This window comes from Podarcis muralis, chromosome 15 (assembly GCF_964188315.1).
Source record: "Podarcis muralis chromosome 15, rPodMur119.hap1.1, whole genome shotgun sequence".
NCBI lineage: Eukaryota > Metazoa > Chordata > Lepidosauria > Squamata > Lacertidae > Podarcis > Podarcis muralis.
In genome coordinates this window covers 32168943-32189368 of record NC_135669.1, presented here as the reverse complement: position 1 = coordinate 32189368, position 20426 = coordinate 32168943, and the positions used below count along the sequence as shown (strand labels likewise).

The 20426-nt window shown below is 45.6% G+C and overlaps 1 protein-coding gene across 1 annotated transcript in view; it reads left to right on the top strand.

The window, feature by feature from the left end:
• The window catches only part of YWHAG (tyrosine 3-monooxygenase/tryptophan 5-monooxygenase activation protein gamma), a 29408-nt gene extending 9242 nt beyond the window's left edge, over window positions 1-20166 (top strand). The window contains exon 2 of the mRNA XM_028707743.2: window positions 16525-20166. Within this exon, the coding sequence (XP_028563576.1) occupies window positions 16525-17181 (657 nt within the window). The 3' untranslated portion in view covers window positions 17182-20166. The remainder of the gene's footprint in view (window positions 1-16524) is intronic.
• The last annotated feature ends 260 nt before the right edge of the window (window positions 20167-20426 follow it).

Below are 20426 nucleotides of genomic sequence, written 5' to 3'. Positions count from 1 at the left end.
TGAAAACCACACAAGCCTTGAGAATTGTTGAGAATTCCTGACATTAGAATATCTGAGTGGCACAGAAATCTGCTCAGTCCCATATTGTTAACATCTAGTGCGTCGGCTCAATTAAACCTTTTGTGAATATAAAATCTTGGATGTAACTTACTGAATAATTCACTTTAAAAAAAAAATATGTTCAGGGCATTCTAAACTGTAGGCCCATTTTAGTGTGTGCTGGATGCATACATAAATGGCATCTGTGGAATAAAATGGAAGCTTCTGTTTGAAGTGGCATCAGTGTTAGAAATCAGCCAGGTGTGTTTTGCAGCAGGCGTCGTTCCACTTGCGACCCCATGGAGATCTCTGGATGCCAGATTGGCAACTGATATCTCCATCTGGCTGGCCTCTCCAGCTTTCTTAAGCAGGTAAGCAGAAGAGCTCATTTATTGCATTTATATCCCACCTTTTTCTCCAAGAAGTACATGGTTCACTCCTCTTCTCTGTTAATCCCGACAACGACCCTTTGAGGTAGGTTAGGAGGCTGTGAGTGACTCTAAGGTCACCCAGTGGGGATTTGAACCCTGATCTCCCAGGTCCTAGTCTGACACTCATCACTATAGCACACTGGCTTCCTAGAGTCCTTCTGCTACTGGCAGCTCTATAAATTAAGTAGCTAAATAATTAAATATGGGGAAAGCAAAGTGTCACTTAGAGAAGGCTCTGAAATCTTTCCCTTGAATTGGCTTTATTCTGGATTGTTGTATTTGATATTTTAATGTGCTGTAAACCGCATTGAGGTCTTGTCTTTAAAATACAGAGTGTTAATGAAATGAATAGCAATAGAAACAACAAATTTCACTGGGGGGGAAATGGCTAGGCATTCTGCAGCGGCGACCATAACCTAGGTTTAAGGTGCCATTTGGCGGTTAGCTTATATATCTTTAGTTTCCAACACTGAGTGCAATCGGTTGGTTTTAGAACTGACTTCTGTGTTCTGGCTGCGATGTTGCTCACCCCTTAAAAGTGGAGGCACGACCCACTTGGGATAAAGTCTTAATTTCGCAAACAGCTGACTCTGAGGCAGCTGCGCTGGTGCTGATGGGCGGGGCTCCCTCAGGACTGGCAGGAGGACAAAGGGATGTAGGGGGCTGTGTTGCTTGAACACCTGAAGCCTGCCTGATCACCGAGGCACCGCTTGGCTTTAGCTAATGACCCAGGTCATAAATGTGCAGAGCCAGGCTATTAAGCGGAAATGTGTAGGCTTAAAATTATTATAGGCCATTGAACTTGGAGACTTTTACAGGCAGATTCCCTTCCCTTCTCCATAGTAACAGCACAGCTTAGTTTAAAGCTTGAACAGAATATACTGCTGCATCTCCCCCCCCCCCCAAATAAAAATAATAATTGTCCCTCTCCTTCACCCCATCTGCCTCCCTCCCCTTTGGTTTCAGATAGCACATGGGCAGAAGAGTCTAAAAAGCCCGGGACACAAATTTGCACAGCCCTCTAACGGCTATGGTGCCCCATATACCAGAAGTAATGTTAACTCTGGAAGCATATACTTGATTCTGACCAAACTAAACCTCCTAAGCTAGCACTAGCCAGTGTGGTGTATTGATCAAGAGTGTTGGATTAGGGGCTAGAAGACCAGGGTTCAAATGCTTTAGTTGGCCTTGAAGCTTGATGGGTGAACTTGGACTAGGCACTGCCTCTCGGCCTAACCTACCTCTCAGGGTCGTTGTGCAGATAAATTGGGGATGGGGACAACTGTGTACACCGTCTTGAGCTACTTGGTGGGATATAAATACTTCTGCATCTTTTTTCTTGCACCAGAGTCACAATGAGAGCATATACTTGATTCTGACCAAACTAAACCTCCTAAGCTAGCACTAGCCAGTGTGGTGTATTGATCAAGAGTGTTGGATTAGGGGCTAGAAGACCAGGGTTCAAATGCTTTATTTGGCCTTGAAGCTCTCTGGGTGACCTTGGGCCAGGCACTGCCTCTTGGCCTAACCTACCTCTCAAGGGTTGTTGTGCAGATAAACTGGGGATGAGGACAACTTGAGCTACTTGGTGGGATATGAATACTTCTGCATCTTTTTTCTTGCACCAGAGTCACAGTGAGAGCTGAGCTACACTTCTTGGGAGTATTCAGCCACAAGTAAAAATAAAAAGGAAGAATAAAGCTGTCCTTCAGCAATGACCACCAGTCTTGTAAAGACTGCAAAAGTTTCTAGTAAAGGTTTTACTGTCCTGCAGTGGTGGGGATCTCCTGTAGCAGCCTGGTGCATTTCTATGCTGGAGGAGGTTTATCTTTTTGATAGTGCCCCCCCCTTTATATATTGCACACAGAAGCGGTCAGTCTGGCCTCCCATCAGGTCGCTTTCCTGAGTGCAATTCCGGGTTTGGCTACCTGGCAAGTGGATAAATACAAGGTTGTCTTAGGCAGCAAGCAGATGCTGCCTGGTGGGTAATGCGAAAATGTCAGCAAAAAAGCCAGATTTAGTCAAGCTTTTAACTATGCAATACTGTTGCTATGGAGAATGACTTGCTGGGCTGTTGTAGTCTTAAGTAAACACTTCCTCCTTCATTCGCGTGACAGAACCAGTTGCTTGAATGAGCGCTGTGTCATAAACTGGTTGTGTGATCTCTAGCTTGTGCGTGTGATAAAAGATGGTCTAGGCCAGGCATGGCCAAACTTGGGTCTCCAGCTGTTTTGGGACTACAAATCCCATCATCCCTAGCTAACAGGACCAGTGATCAGGGGTGATGGGAGCTAGTGATGGGAAGCAAATAACTTAAGAGGTATCGTTTTAAAGAAAAAGTGACAGGGGTTTTAGTGCAGAACAGTGTATTCTTCTCAGGCTGAAAGTTCCACACCAATCTTGTTAACCATGGGATGCTGACCAATCGTGAGACACCTTTGTACTGTTGGTGATCGTTTCGATGTTGCCAATAGGCAGATAGTCCTTGTAGGAATGGTGGAATTGGGGCATTCATTTGTACATGGGGGGGGGGAGGTTCCTCCTCAAGAATGTCCCAAATAGACGAATGGTAATAAAAACAAAGGGATGCGGGTGGTGCTGTGGGTTAAACCACAGAGCCTAGGACTTGCCGATCAGAAGGTTGGCGGTTCGAATCCCCGCAACGGGGTGAGCTCCCATTGCTCAGTCCCTGCTCCTGCCAACTTAGCAGTTCGGAAGCACGTCAAAGTGCAAGTAGATAAATAGTTCCTGCGGGAAGGTAAACGGCGTTTCCGTGCGCTGCTCTGGTTCGCCAGAAGCGGCTTAGTCATGCTGGCCACATGACCCGGAAGCTGTACGCCGGCTCCCTCGGCCAATGGAGCAGGATGAGCGCCGCAACCCCAGAGTCGGTCACGACTGGACCTAATGGTCAGGGGTTCCTTTACCTTTACCTAATAAAAACAAGCCAATGCAAAATTGTGCTGCGACAGCTATTTAAATTATTATATGCCGTACCTTTACTCTTATTTGGTGTCTGCCCCCTGATTTACAGGTATAAACTGTGGGTCAAATGAATTTTATGAAACTTTTTTTAAAAAAATTGAAAGCTTTCTGTGGAAAATTGTAGCAGTAAAAAAAAATGTAGTCATAAAGAAAACACTTCTCCCTACCTCTGTGTGAATAGGAAAGGAAGAGGCAGGGTCTTGAAGGCAGCTGGCCAGTGAAAGCAGGTGAGCATAAGAGAAGATTTGGAAGAGGGGAGATGATTGGGGTGGAAGAGAAGGTATGGGGTGGGAAATGGCAGGAGAGGAGAAGGTCACATAGTTGGGAGCTGCAGAACAGCAGAAATGAGGAGGCTGGGCCTCCCTGTAATGGATAACTAACCATACACTGTCTGCAGTTTTCTGTAAATGTACAGTACAGTAACATTGCAGAATAGCAGAGTCAGCTGACAAGATTCAGCTCCTTATGAAGACTTTTGATGACGCAAGGGAACGTCTTAGTCCGTTTCATGGAATCATGAACAGTGATGAACCTTGGGAGGAAATTCAGGAACCTCCCTTGGGAGGAAATTCAGAATTGCTCCTGAGAAGACCCTTAATCATAATTGGTTTCTGACACCCAGAGAGCTCATACGGCAGGAGTACATATGGTCTGCTGTCACCCTGGTGATTTCATATCAAGTTGAGATGTTCCTTCAGACAAGCTGGCTGTGTCTTAGGCTAGCTTCTGAACACTTTCAAGGGCGAGAAAATGTAAAGTGTGCTATAGTGGTCCATTCCTTGGTAGTTGGCCAGAGGAATGACACTGGTAGGTAGAGCATGCTTCTCACTTTCCAGAGGTCCAGGCTAAAAGGTGGGTGTTTTCTCTGAAGTGTAGCTACATTTCTTGGAATTTATTGTCTGTTTGGCTTTCATTGTTGTCCCCTCTCTTTGTTGACTGCTTAGCATGTTTTGGTATTAAGCAGTGTATATAAAAATATAAAATAATAATAAATAAGCCACACTAAATTCCCAGCTAGCAAACAACATAAAGCCACTACGGCATTTTAAAGGCCGACTTTGCATGTTTTCTGGTTTTAAAACATTTCATAGCCTGGTAAATAAACGCCTAAAAGCGTGAGGAAATCAAACAGCCAAGTACCCCGTTGTTCTTAAATAAGGTGGGTGTGTCTTGTAGCTGCAAGCTGAGTTTGGAGCAATTACTTTTTTACATCTAAGAGTCCAGAGGATATTGAAATACTCTGGTGTTGAGTATTTCAGTTCACTGCCAACTTCAATTTTGTTTTCCTCAAATCTCAGAATGCTCTTTCTGCTGCCAGTGTTTCTGGAAAATTAGGCCTCTAACCCTTTAGCAGTTCCCAAATTAACGCTCTCAGTGTGAGGTCATATAGAATTCTGGGTTGGGTAGGGTAGATCGGATGCCATTAAATGCCATGGTATGGGTTCCTAGAGCAGTGAATCAAGGTCTAAGTTTGGATAACTGACTAACTTCAGAATGAAGTCTCAGAGGATGGGACTTCTGTCAGTTAAGTGATAGAGATGTGTGTGTGTGTGTGTGTGTGTGTGTGTGTGTATGTGTATAATTTGCAGGTTTAGAAGAGGGTTCCTGTTCTGATCTGCATTAAATTCAGCTTCACCTCTTCCATTTGCAAAGGCAAAACACTTCATTCTTCCCAAGCGATAAGCACGTGTATGTCATGATTCATTTTTCCTTGGTTCTGAACTTTCGAAATTGAGACAAGGCATTTCTCTGTTCAGGCAAGCTTCCAGATATTTTATTTAATGTACTCACTAAGTCAAATTCACATGCTCATTAGTTAATGGTTAAATATCTAAGAAGTGTTCGGTCATATATTCATTATCCACTAGTTACATTTGTGGTTTAGTGGATTAGAGTCAGATTTAGTTGGGGCGACTTTGATTCAGTTAACTGCTTCACTACAAAATTCATTAGATGACTCTGCTTGATGCAGTTACAGATAGGTAGCCGTGTTGGTCTGCCATAGTCAAAACAAAAAAAAATTCCTTCCAGTAGCACCTTAAAGACCAACTAAGTTAGTTCTTGGTATGAGCTTTCGTGTGCATGCACACTTCTTCAGGTATCTGAAGAAGTGTGCATGCACACGAAAGCTCATACCAAGAACTAACTTAGTTGGTCTTTAAGGTGCTACTGGAAGGAATTTTTTTTGTTCTGCTTGATGCAGCCTCTCTTGGAATTAATTGGATAAATTGGGGTATCCTTCATCCCATCCACCAAAAGAGAATGGTGAAGACCATGAGATGTTTACTTTCCCTTTCTGTGATATTTGTCATGAAAAGTAGCAGTGAAAGTAAGAGCCATTGCCCAAATCATGCTATGCATGAAGGAATTTTTGACTTGCATATCTCAAGAGGGCAGAGAGGGAATTTTGTCTTGAAAAACTCAAGAGGTAGTAGACAGTAGCTGTGCTCAATGGACAAGCACTTGTCTCAGTATGGCAACCAATGTGAGGGACCAGCCCTCGGCTAAGGAAAGAACATATCTTCGAGATTTCTGAATCGGGAATGGGCTTTGATTTAAGCAACCGAGACCTGCATTTGCGATCTTGTAGGACAATGCAACACTAATTAGCACGGGAATTGTCACTTCATACGAAGAGGTTACAATTGTTCTAATTGATTGGAATTTTGTCATTCAGGGAGAGAACTATTAAAATTACTCATCCCCTCTGATGGAATCAGTTGGCATGCTCGGGTCTGACTCATTCCTGCGCCTACTCATAAGTTCTTCAGATGTTGGTTTTCTGTCATGAGTGCATTTCTGCCCCTTTGAACAAAGATAGTAACTGTGCCAGAGGCCCTCAGTGTTTTCTAGGAATGGTGATCTTGAGGTGGAACAGGAACTCCCAAAAGCACGCTGTCTTTTCTCCTAAAAACACTTGATTGTAAGAATGTGCTTGCGGCAAGCTGCAAGAGCCTTGAAACATGGTCATATCCAGTGTGAGGGAATCATTTGCTGTAGGAGCTCAGGTTAGGATAACAAAAGCAAAATGACTACAGGAAATATTAATTGCTGTTAATTGCCACCCTCTGTGTGCTTGTACTCCTTTGAGCTCTGCTTCTCTGATCATGTGAGACTTCAGCTTTGCCGTTGCATCATTCTGTTGCCAGTGAATTAACACTCACCTGCTTTTATACAACCATCTCTTTGTATAACATAATGCAGAGGAACGGCCTTCTCAAATTGACAGATGTAGCGCAGCAGGCCGTAATAATAAGTCTTGCCTATGGTGCCAGCCCCTAGGTGCATGGATGCGAAGCCTAATGAAGCGGAAGGCTGTAAAGATGGTAGGATCATAGAATTGTAGAGTTGGAAGGGACCTCAATAGTCATCTAGTCCAACCCCCTGCAGTGCAGGAATCTCAGCTAAAGCATCCCTGACAGATGGCCCTCCAACCTCTGCTTAAAAGCCTCCAATGAAGGAGAGTCCGCCACCTCCTGAGGGAGCCCATTCCACTGTCAGACAGCTCTTACTGCAGAAAGTTCTAACCGATGTTTAGTCAGAATCTCCTTTCTTGTAACTTTAAGCCATTGGTTTGACTCCTACCCTCCGGAGCAGGACTAAAGAAGCTTGCTCCATCTTCCACGTGACAGCCCTTAAGATATTGGAAGATGACTGCCATATTTCCTCTCAGTCTCCTCTTTAGCAGGCTGAACACACCCAACTCCTTCAAGCGCTCCTCATAAGGCTTGGTTTTCAGTGGGTGCAAGTTATTGGTACCCACTAATGAACTTAAAATGCAAAAGCCCCCTGTTTATATTGTGGACCAGTTAACTCCATAATTATTGGGTCGCCTGCTTTGGGTGTGCATGTAGTCCCTCCCTTCTCTCTCTCTCTCTCTCTCTCTCTCTCTCTCTCTCTCTCTCTCTGTCATTGTTTTGTTACTATGTTTTGATTTGATTTTATAATGAAATGATTTTAGAATGTTGTATCATTTTAATGTTGTTAGCCGCTCTGAGCCCGGCTTTGGCTGGGGAGAGCGGGATATAAATTATTATTATGTTAACGTATTTTTTTGTTTTTATATTGTAAATTGCCTTGGGGTCCTCTGATGAAGAGGGGTATAGAAATTTAATATAATAATAATAATAGGGTGTGTCTGTGTAAAAGGCAGCAAAGCTGAGTTTTTATCATTCAGCGCATTGTTAAAAGGATGGAGCTCGCTCCCACAGGTGGCATGGATGGCTTCCAAAGAGGGTTGGACGGATTCATGGAGGAGAAGGCCTTTGATAACGTCTAGCCATGATGAAGGCTGTGCCCTGCCTCCGCAGTGGGAGGCATCAATGCTTCTGAAGGGCAGTTGCTGGAAACCACAGGAGGGGAGAGGGCTGCTCTTGTGCTCAGATCCTGCTCGTGGGTTTCCCACAGCCATCTGGTCAGCCACTGTGAGAACAGGATGCGGGAATTGACGGGCCCCTAGCTTGATCCAGAAGGCTTTTCTTACATTCTTATTTTCTCCAGCATAAATGCCCAGACCATGGGTCAGCAAACTAAGGCCCACGGACCGGATCATGCCCAGTTGCCTTCTGGATCCGGCCCACGGATGCTCCGGGAATCACCATGTGGATCTCCAGCGCGTGCATTCTTTCCCTCCCCCTGTGTGGTGGCGGCACCTCCTTCCATAGATTATCAACTGCAGTTATTACATTTGCTTTGCCTACTTTAAAACGGTTCATTCAAAACTTTTTACAGAATGTGAGTGAACTTAAAGTCCTGCCAAAGTCTTGAGGCTTTCCCAAAAACAAAGGCCGTCAAGAAGCACTTGTACAGGTGGAGAGAACTTTTGTAGTTCTGGTGGAGGTGAATTGACTATAACTGTACTCTGGCTAGTTACACTAAAACTCCCAAGGCTGATCCCTCCTTGATTTGTCTGGGTGAAGAGCAGGATGCAGGCAGTTGTAACTTTAATAGTTCCTGAAATTAGAGCAGAAATCCCTTTGAAAGGGGGCTGGTAACTGTATCTCTATGACAGGCTTAGCATCAGGCCATCATGTTGGGCTCTTGAGAGATACTCAGTTACACAGAGTAGGATGCCAGGCTTGGCTGTTTCTCATCCGGTCCTTAAAGCTTTAGTACAGTGGTGCCTCGCAAGACGAAATTAATTCGTTCTGCGAGTTTTGTCGTCTTGCGATTTTTTTCGTCTTGCGAAGCACGGTGTCGGGAAAGTTTTGGAAAAGCTTCAAAAATACCAAAGTCTTTAAAAACCTCAAAAAAGGCTACCACACCGCGTTCTATGAGTTGCTCCTCGAAGTCAAGTCGCAACTGTATTAACGGTGTTAAGAAAAAGGAAACAAACTTGCAAGACATTTCCGTCTTGCGAAGCAAGCCCATAGGGAAAATCGTCTTGCGAAGCAGCTCAAAAAACAAAAAACCCTTTCGTCTAGTGAGTTTTTTGTCTTGCGAGGCATTCGTCTTGCGAGGTACCACTGTATGCTCATTACAGTCATACTTCAGGTTACGAACGCTGCGGGTTGCATGTTTTCGGGTTGCGGACCACGCCGAACCCGAAAGTACTGGAACAGGTTACTTCCGGGTTTTGCTGCATGTGCAGAAGCACAAAATGATGTCACGCGCATGCACAGAAGCGCCAAATTGCGTCACGCTGCGGGTTGCGAACGTGCCTCCCGCACAGATCACATTCCCAACCCGAGGTATGACTGTATTATGGTTTGAAACTAAACTGCTGATTGGAAAAGCTACTTGTCTGGTATATTTTTTTATCCTGACTCAACAAAAAAGTGCCAGAGGTCCCCTTGCTTTGTGGGACTTTATTTGCCAGTGAACATGCAGAGCATTAGAGACATCCCAGTCATGCAGTTACCTGCCTGATGCAGAATAGCATTGTGATTATTTTTGGAGAAAACAGAGCTGCACGTTAATTTCTCGATGGGTTTATCTTTCGCTACCCAGAGTGTTCTTCTACCAGGCAGAGGTCACTGGTGTTCCTGGACCTTCAAAGGGAGTTGAGTTCTGATGTGAAGCTAAGCTGCAACCAGTTTTTTACCTAACGTGGGACTCAAACTCACAACCCTGAGGTTAAGAGGCTCATGCTCTACCAATTGAGTGTTGGCTGCCCAAATCTTGGGCGCATGTTCTCCCCTCTTCCACTCTGGTATGGCCACAAGGAGGATATTGGAAACACTTGCTTCCATTATCTATTTGCCATGCCTTATAAGTTCATCTGAACCAGAAACTGGTTAGCCTTAAGTATGGTTTAGGGAGCCATGAACTGCAGCTTGAAGTTGGTTTGTTTCCTTAAACTGTAGTTAAGGCTAACCATTGGGCTAAGGCATAGCAATAAACCACAGTTACTTTAAAACTGGAAGTGGGAAAGCTTCCCAATTTTCATGCTGGAGGGAAAGCAAGGGGGGAGAGTTTGTGGTTTGTTCACAGAATGCAGAGCCAACGTTCAGTGTTTAATCTGAGCAATGCCATTCTCGCCTGGCTCTGATTATAATACAGTGGTACCTTGGTTGTCAGAACTTAAATCTGTCCCGGGAGTCCGTTCAAAAGCCAATTGGCTGCAGAAGCTTCCTGCACTCAGTTGGAAGCCGCATCGGACGTCCAGCTTCCAAAAAACGTTCGCAAACTGGAACACTTCCGGGTTTGCGGCATTCAGGAGCTGATTTGTTCGGAATCCAAGGTACCACTGTAGATCAGGCTCCAACAGCCATCATGACTAGTAACTTGCTAGCCCAATGCCTCTGGATAGCAGTTGCTTGGAATTATGACATCTATTTGGCCACTGTGAGAACAGGAAGTTTTGGCCTGATCTAGCGGGACTGGACATTCTGATGCCATATGGCTGTAGCAACTTATATCCTGCATGATTTCCCTCTCCCGCCCCCCAAATAACTTCTGTATCAGGGGCACCCAACATTTTGTTAGCTTGTAGCTGGGTGTTCCAGCAAAGCGCAAGGAAGGGGGTTGGCTCTAGGATGCATTTGGCGTAGCTGATAGTATTAAGAGCACCTTTATGCTCATGGAGAACTTCAGAAGTACAGTGGTGCCCCGCAAGACGAATGCCTCGCAAGACGAAAAACTTGCTAGACGAAAGGGTTTTCCATTTTTTGAGTCGTTCCGCAAGACGAATTTCCCTATGGGCTTGCTTCGCAAGACGAAACGTCTTGCGAGTTTGTTTCCTTTTTCTTAAAGCCGCTAAGCCGTTAATAGCCGCTAATAGCCGCTAAGCCGCTAATAGCCGTGCTTCGCAAGATGAAAAAACCGTAAGACGAAGAGACTCGCGGAACGGATTAATTTCGTCTTGCGAGGCACCACTGTACAATTTCTACATTATGTAGACCTATCCTTTTACTATGAGGAAAAGGCACATGTAATCGAAGCTGTTTGTGGCTGATGAAAGTGATACCTTGAAATCAGTGTCCAAATTCTCCAGGTGCGTTTTGTAGTAGGTCCAACTGGCGTGGGTCCAATTGTGACTACGTGGAGATTTCTGGGCACCAGCTTGGCGGTCACAGTTTTAAAAACCTCTGCCTTTGCTCATATAGCTAATACCATTTCCATTTCTACTTCTTGCATACCGGGACAAGTGAATAGTTGTAAGAGCAAGTTAAAGTCCTGCAATGTAGTTGAGATCATAGAATCACAGCGCTGGAAGGGACCCCAAGGGTCATTTAGTCCAACCCCCTGACAACATTCTGTTGTGGCAAGCGTAACCTAGGTTTAAGGTGCCATTGGGTGCCTAGCTTGAAATCCATCAGTCTCTTGAATGAAATTTCATTGGCAGTAGCCTATGAATCGGAAGTCGCCACTGCTGCCATCTACAGATTTGATGCCATCTGCATCCTGGCCCCTTTGTTAGGGGACAGAAGTGACACAAGTCTTTCCTTGGGCTTACAGCATTGTTAGGCAGAATGCCTTCAGGAAAGGCTCCGCTGAAGATGGCTTGTGTTCTCTAGCAACAATAGTGTGTCTAAATAGTGTGGGCAAAAATGGCTGCTGCAGAGAGATCGAAAGGGGTAGCTTTTGAAGATGCAGACAGGGGCAGCATCCACAAGTCAAATCCTTGCAAAGCAGTGGAGCTTCTTACTTAGGAGATCCTTCCCTTGCCTGTGCTGCCCTTGCCTGCAGGGAGGTTGCAGCTTGCTCAGTATGCATTTTTGGGTCCCGGAAACCCAAAGAGCCAGTGTGGTGTAGTGGTTAAAAGCGGTAGTCTCGTAATCTGGTGAACCGGGTTCGCTTCCCTGCTCCTCCACATGCAGCTGCTGGGTGACCTTGGACTAGTCACACTTCTCTGAAATCTCTCAGCCTCACTCACCTCACAGAGTGTTTGTTGTGGGGGAGGAAGGGAAAGGAGATTGTTAGTGATAAAGCGGGATATCAAATCCAAACTCTTCTTCTTCTAAACTCAGCACAAAGTCACAAGGTTGCTGCCTGCCTTCCAAAGATCTGGATTTGGCGGCAACAACCAAACCAAGTGTGCTTCCACCTGTCTTCACATTCCTGTTTTGTTGGTTAGACATTTACCTTCGTTCCAGTGCTCTCCCTATATAAAATGAAACCCAGTGGATTAATGTGCACAGCCATTGCTTCTGTACTGTTGGCCAAGATTCCCTTAACACAGTTTTTCCAGTGGCTGTCTTGCAGTTACGGGCAGAGAAAGGAGGCCGGGATGGTGGTGGTCAGAATGCTCAAGCACACAGTCTGTTGTGAAGCTTTGACACTGGCTTATGAAATACGGCCGGTGTGAGAAAATGAACAGATTTAATTTCACCTATGTGAATGAGCGTAAGGTTGCCTTCCGAGGGCTTGTGGAGCAGATGATGAATGGCTTGTCTAATCCTAGATAATATGAATTTCAAGACAGTGCATGTACCTATTAAGGTGGTAGGCGGTGGAAGAAAACTTGAAGCCTATTCCACATGAAGTGGCAATCTGAATCTCACACTTGAATGCCGCCTCCATGCCACTTTGTGGATCTAACACTGACCCTACTGCTTGCGGAGACAAGCCACGATTTTGCCTAGGAGAATATGGTAGCTAGAACAGTGAGAGGTACATGTGGTGTGCATCTCTCCAGCTGCACCATGAAAACTTTGGGACAGGCTATAGGAGGTTGGGCTCTTGCCCTTTCATAGGTTACCGATAGGGTGGGGTTACCTTGATCATTTGTACTTTGTGACATCTCAAACCTGCTGTCAGCTGTAGAACCCGGCAACCTCCATTACCAGGGAGTCAGTTACCTGTATGGCGAGAGCCATTATTTCCTGTGGGTATTAGATGTAAGTTTTATTAGGAACATTGTTAGGGCCTGCTAGAACAGACCAAAGGCCCTAATAGTCCAGCATCCTGTTCTCAGAGTGGTCAGTGGGAAAACCCAAGCACAAGCGCCCTCTCCCCTCCAGTGTTTCCAGCAACCGGTTTCCAGCAGAATTTTTGCCTCCAGCTGTGGAGGCAGAGAGCATAACCATGGCGGCCTTATAGCCACCAATAGCTCTTTGCTCCATGAATTTGTATAATCCTCTTTTAAATCCATCCAAGTTGGTGGCCCATCCCTGCTTCTTGTGGCTGCAAGTTCCACAATTTAACTCTGCGCTGTGCAAAGAAGCGCTTTCTTTTGTCCCCCTGAGTCTTCCAACATTGAGCTTCGTCGGATCTCCATGAGTTCTTCTAGCGATGGGAGAGAGCGAGAAAAACTTTCCTCTATCCACTTTCTCCATGCCGTGATTCTATACCCTTCTACCATGTCACCTCATATTTGCTTTTTCTCTGAACGGCTAAACCATTACGAGAACCACCACTATGGATACAACTGGAAAACAGCCACACTTCGTAATAACCCGAAGGCAGCACAAATTATCCCTGCATAAATTGAACATGCTGTGATTTAAACATGTAATTGTATTCTATTATATACATACTTAATAGCTTCTGGTTATGTTACTTATTATTATTTTGATACATTTTAGATTAACTTGCTTTTAATGGTTGGTTTCTCCCCCCTACCCCAGTCTTTTTAATGAACGTTTTATATTTTTTGTAAATCTCTTGGAAGTTAAGGATGATCAAGCATTCTATGAATCCTGTTCAATAAATAAAATGCAATTACGAAACAAATCTCTGCGGCCCAGTTGCTGCTGTCCAGCTTTAAGGAGCTGGAGATTTAAGTTCCTGCTTCAAGCTAAGAACAAAACTTATTCAGATTTTGCAGTTGTTTCCAGGGAGGCCATTGTGGCACACATTCTCAAGTAATCTAGATGGTACCCAGAGCAAGCCGTTAGCTGGAGGTGCTACCACTAATAGCCTGTGCCTTGGACTTGCTTCTGGAATATGGCCGTGACCTTCTGCGTTGTCCCTGAAGACCAGGAGACCGTGGATCTTTCAGGGGTATCCAAAGTGGGAAAGACCGCTTCATGTAAAACTCGGCACACCTATAATGTCCTTTTCCAGGCTGCAGAGATGCCCACGTTTTGCTTTTTGACCAGGTTAACTGCCAAGAGGCGATGTCCCCTTGAAGCATGGCTTTAAGACTGTCTAATTAAAATAAAACCCAACGAGCTCTAAATAGCTTTCTGCAGCGCTGTCTGAACCAAATTATCGCAAAGGTTTAATTGCTTCATGGCCCGAAATAGAGCGATGCTGTGTGCAGAATTACTGGAGGGGCAGAGTGACATTCTTAAATATGATCTCCCATTTATTTGCCTTGTCACCACTGAGATCCTATCTCCGTGCTCTTGCTGGAGGCTGCAGCCTGCTGCCTGCCTCTGCTGATGTCTGCGCCTGATTGCGAGAGGAAGTACATGCAACCTTGACTCAGTACTGCCAAGTTATCTCTGCGCTCTGCGGTGCCCACTAAACGCGCCTTCTGTGAGCGACCTGAGATTCCTGAAGGCGCTGGAGGGATGGCAGCCTAGTGAGCAGCTCAGAGCTGGTGCCGTGTGCAGGCAGGTGAATTTCCGGAAGGGCTCTTGCAGGGCTTTTGTTGCATTAATGAAGGGTGCAGGCATTTTACTCTGGGAGCTGCCTGTTGCAGCACAAGCACCATTGCTTAGGTGGAATAGTTGTTTCGGGCATCTTGCGGCTTAAGCTCCAGCAAGCTGCAGAATTCAACTCCCTGTCCCTCGCTTTAATTGGGGTCAAGAAAGCGTTTTTGACTGCAACGTAGTCAACACAGGATCCTTCTAGTAGGATCTGGCAGCCTGAACATCTCAAATGTTGGCTTCTTTTTTTAATAAAAGAACAAACAACAGCATTCCTCGAACTATGCTATGGAGGGCAACGTAAAAATCAGTGGGAAGAGACCTCAGTGGCTTCACTGTCCCCTCAAATTCCAACATTCATCCTATCTCGAACACACCCATCTCTCAACCTATTTGCCTATTCTTGTCCTTGCTTGCTGACTTCTTTCCTGTATCTCTCCCTCCCGCCCCCATACTTGCCATGGCTGTTTTTTTGTTTCTGTTTCTTTTTTTAAAAATTCAGCAACCTACTTTCAGGCCTGAGTCCTATAGTTCTGGGCTGCTTCAAGGACCCCCCCCCCCCATTAAAACATTTGATGGATCAGCTAACTTTCATCCTCCATTTCCCCCTTTCCCATATCTTGAGTCTACAGATATTGGCTCAGTTGGTTAGTGTGTGGTGTAGATAACACCAAGGTTGCAGGTTTGATCCCCATACGGGACCTCTGCATTGCAGTGGGTTGGACTTGGTGATCCTCAGGGTCCTTTTCAAGTCTACAATTCTATGATTCAATTGCTTGGCTAGGTTTGTTAGCGGATCATTGTTTCTGATGACGTTTCTTTCTTCTTGATCCCTCGAAACAAAAATCTGATTCTTCTGGGACCAGCAAGGCGGGGTTTGTTAGGGGAAGAGCAGTAGTCCTTGTCCTTTGATGGCAGTCCTTGTCCTCCGCCAACCCATAATGCAAATGCCATGTCCCAGCACAAGACAGCAACCAGGCATTGTTTTGAAATGAGTGCTGCCTGCAGCCTCATGCTACCGGCAGCTCTTTAAAATGTGTGCCGCCTTATTCACATAAAGGAGTGTGCTGGAAGTCTTCCCTCCTAACCCTAAAATTAGATTTGGTTGCCCTTCAGAAGGCTGTATTTGTAGTGTCCTCTATCCTCCAAATGCTCTAGGTTATGGTCACATCTCTTGCAGGATGTAGTGTTCTGTACCAGGGCTGGGCGATACCTGGTTTTCAACACTGCAATATATCCCCAGCTAAACATCGCCATATACTGATTCAGTGGTACCTCGGGTTACATATGCTTCAGGTTACAGACTCCGCTAACCCAGAAATAGTACCTTGGGTTAAGAACTTTGCTTCGGGATGAGAACAGAAATCATGCTCCGGCAGCAGCGGGAGGCCCCATTAGCTAAAGTGGTGCTTCAGGTTAAGAACGGACCTCTGGAACGAATTAAGTACTTAACCCGAGGTACCACTGTATATCATGATGTCTGAAATAAGGATCAAGCTCTGTAGAGGCATTGGCTGGCTTCATGGTTTTTCCCACATCACGATTTTTGCATAGCACCCCCCCCCCCCATGATTCACAATATATTGCCAGGTCAAAAATTATGAAACTGATATCACAATATGGGCTTCAAACTGGTTTTGGATGATATATTGCCCAGCCCTATTCTGTATTGTACTCTTTCTTTTTTTATGGAGGGATGGGCGAGGACTGCAAATGCAGAAATCCTCAAGTCAGGCAGGTAAACTTAATAGCTACTAGTGTGGCTCCCTGCTTTTTAAAAACTTCCAGTTGGAGTCAGCTGTTGCTTGTGCATCCGAGTACCTGACAGATTGTTCCCTAGATCTCTTGAAATCTTTTTGACCCCCTGTATCCTTCCTAATTCCTCTCTTCCCTCCCCTCCAGTTCCATCCTGTTCTGTTAAAGATGGGGCAGCAACCTAGGTATGGGGCATTTAAGATGGCATCTTCTGCTGGGGGGAGCCGGTGAAAGACTTTTCCATAGAGCAGGAGCGAGTTTTGGAAAGCGGCAGGTTCAGGTGTGGGGACCAAAGGCTAACTGGGCCTGTTTGTTGTGTCCTCCCTTCTCTGGTGCAGGTGACGGAGCTGAACGAGCCCCTGTCCAACGAAGAGAGGAACCTGCTGTCGGTGGCCTACAAGAACGTGGTGGGGGCCCGGCGCTCCTCCTGGAGGGTCATCAGCAGCATCGAGCAGAAGACCTCGGCCGACGGCAACGAGAAGAAGATCGAGATGGTGCGGGCCTACCGCGAGAAGATCGAGAAGGAGCTGGAGGCCGTGTGCCAGGACGTGCTCAGCTTGCTCGACAACTACCTGATCAAGAACTGCAGCGAGACCCAGTACGAGAGCAAAGTCTTCTACCTGAAGATGAAAGGGGACTATTACCGCTACCTGGCCGAGGTGGCCACGGGGGAGAAGAGGGCGACGGTGGTGGAGTCCTCCGAGAAGGCCTACAGCGAAGCCCACGAGATCAGCAAGGAACACATGCAGCCCACTCACCCCATCCGCCTGGGCTTGGCGCTTAACTACTCTGTTTTCTACTACGAGATCCAGAACGCCCCCGAGCAGGCGTGCCACCTGGCCAAGACGGCCTTCGACGACGCCATCGCCGAGCTGGACACCCTCAACGAGGACTCCTACAAGGACTCAACGCTCATCATGCAGCTCCTGCGCGATAACCTAACGCTCTGGACAAGCGACCAGCAGGACGACGACGGTGGCGAAGGCAACAACTAGGACCCCGCCCCCCCCTCCGGATGGACTGGCAGCCGCACGCTGATGCTACTACTGCAGTCTTTAATTTTGTTTTCCCACGAGGTGTGGGGGGGAGGGGGTCGGGTGGGGGAGGGGGACAAAAAAACAAAACAAAACACAAAAAGGAGGGGCGACCTTCCAGGGAGGCTCCCCCCGCAACCTGTCTTTGATTGCCTCTTTTGACACTTTTGCCAAAACACAACTTAGCGGGAAAGGTCAGGCTTGGCTGTGCTTGGGTGGAATGGAGTAACTCGATTGTGGCAGCCTCACAATGGCGAATGGACTGTTCTGTAGACTTATTAATTCAAGGGGGAGCTGTCTTTTAAGTTATCTTAATCGCTAGGCGTACGTGGAAGTTGACGATGACTAACTTGGATGGAATGGCCCTCTCTTTCGTTGTTGGGGTTTAATTTTGTGTGTGTGTGTGTGTGTGTGTGTGTGTGTGCGCGTGTGTTCGTTTGAGAGAAGCAGTTCTGTGGTTCCAGTAAGGTTTCCCATCCATCTGTCCCCCGAGTTAACATGTCCCCTGCCTTTTCCGTTGTCGAGGTGCATCTGTGTGTGTCTCCTCTCTGATACCTGCCCCGACCTTTTGGAACGCTCATTACAGCATAATTTCAAAGCGGGAGGAAAGTCCTAGGCTCCAAACCCGCAAGAGCCCATCTAGTCAGGATGCTTGAGACAGCTTTCAGTATTATTGCTAAATTGCAGTTTTAACAGTGTTTTCTACATGACAGCCATATTTTTGACACCGAGCCATTGAGTGTAAACCTTTTTTTGCTTGCTTTTTCCGGCTTGCCATCTCCCTTGCAACCTTAACACCTGCAGGTGGGCTTCACCCACCCGACTCGGTTTCCCCAGTTGCCCAAAGGCCACCTGAAGAACGTCCATCTGTTGGCCATTCTGTTGGGTGCTTCGTAAGCAGCTATACAGTATAAAGTCCCAAGAGGCCGCCCCCAGCAAGAAGCGTTCATAATATAATTGGTCAGAGGAGGAGCTGCTGAACTGTAATGTAATTTGACTAACTCAGGTCTGTATGTCTCATACTGTACCTGGTATATTCCAAGACCATGCTGATTTCTTCCTTTTTTTAAAAAAAGGAAGAAGGCGAAGGTGTCATGGCCCCTTCTGCAGGAATCATGCTGCCGTAGTGATTATAACCTGATTCCCACCCACTTCTGTGCCAGAAGATTATGGCAGATCTCTGGCTTCCCCTTTACTAAAGCCGGGTCTCTGATCTGTGGGAAGCCTGCGGTACGAAGTGAAATGATGTGGAATTGTAGTAATTTCATAAAGGTGAGAGCTTGCTCGCCAGTGTTTGTTTGTTTTTAAAAAAACACACACACACACACCCCAAAAAACACCTTAGGCACTCTAGAACTTGTAGAGAATCTGTTCACATACAGGTCTTGATTCCTTGAAGGAAAAAAAAAATAGAAAATTATGGTAGCTAATCAAGTCGTTTTCTGTCATTTTTCTACCCACCCACCCACCCTTTTTTTGAAAAGAGAGAAAACAGATTGATGGTTTTCCTTCTCTGGTTGCCTGCTTCTGTTCATCAGGGGCTGCATAGAAGGAGAATGGCCTCTAATGGGGCCTTCCCCTGTGCTACACCATTTGTCTTCCCCTCGTGGAGATGAATGACTCCATTTGACACAGTGCCGTGTGGTTTTTTTGTGCTCACGTTGTTTGATGCTTTGGGCAGTGGGGGTGAGCTGCTTTGGTGGCCTGCGAGTCCCAAAGGCTGTCTGGGTTTAAAAGCGAATCGACAACAGGCAAAACGCTAGCAAGTCCAGCATTAAAGTGTCCAAGCAGCTGCATTAAAAAACAAAAACAAAACTTTCGTTGCATCGTGAGAGTTTGCACTCGGTGACTTTTCCATTATTATTATTCTTTTGAGCCACCTCGGGGAAAGAGCCACGCCAAAATCCCATGGCTTATCTTACGTTCTGTGGGATTGAAGTAGAGGAGGGAGAGGCTTGCAACCTGGGTAAACGGATGGGAACCTTTTAGGAAATGTCGCAAGACTACTTTGGAGGCCATGTTTAGGCTTCTGTTTGGTTTGCAATCATGTAGTGTGAGCAATGTGTCTCCCTGGCTTTGAATTGGAAGTGATTTACTGGAATTACAAAACCTTTTCTTGATGATGATGATGATGATGATGATTTTTATTTTTTATTTTTGCTCTGGCTGCTTTAGGAAAACTTTATGCTGGGGGGAAAAGATCGCACAAGAGGGCTAAAACCTACGGAGTCGCGGGTGGGGTGGGGACTTGTGAGCAGCTTGAATGGTTTCTTTCGATTTGTTTTGTTTTGTTTTGTTAAGGAAATGCACTTGCCTATATGATAACTGTCTCTCCAGTGAAATGAATAACTGCTCCATTATTCTATTGATACAATATTGTGCATGCTGGTGTTGTATTTCTATAAAGTAGCTTGAAATTTATTAACTTATACTGTAGATGTTATGTATTCCTATGACAAATAGTCTTCAACAATTTTTTAAAGTTTTTTAATTTATTTTTTTCCCTCCTATTTTTTTCCCTTCCTTTTTGGGGGTAAAAGTTTGCTCTACCAAATAGTGATCGTAACGAAACTGATCTGTTATGGATGTTGCTATAGTGACATGCAATTATATATGATTTTTTTTAAAAAAAGGGAAGCAAAAGAAAACACCAGTGTTAGCTTAATCTTAATGTCTGGTGTTCGTCATGGTGAAATTATAACTATTACAGTGTAGGGGAAAAATGACTATGTTCTTCGAATGAGCCTTTGTTTGTGCTTTTCTGTCATGTTATGCAGTGAACTCTTTTTAAGGTCTAATCAGTGATTATTTTTCCAACTCCGTGTTTCTGTAAGGAATTATTTCACACACGGACCATTCTTAGCAGTTTTCCTCAGTGATGGAATATCATGAATGTGAGTCATTATGTAGCCGTCGTACATTGAGCAAATAAACTTACAGATCTGATGTCAGTGCTATTTGGTCTTTGTGTTGGAATCTGCTTTATTCTTGGCAGCTGTGAATGGGCCTGTGTCTGGGAATCTGTCTGGCTGCAGCGAGATCCTGTCGAGTGCAGAATACGCTCTGTATGCAGGATCTCATAAGCTGCAGCCCAGCCTTGGAAATCTGTATGAAGGGCCCCCGGGGTCCATTGTAGTGAAATGGTAGTGAGTAGGAGCCCCACCATTCTTAATATGTTCTTCTTGATTATGGAACCCAGCTTGGCA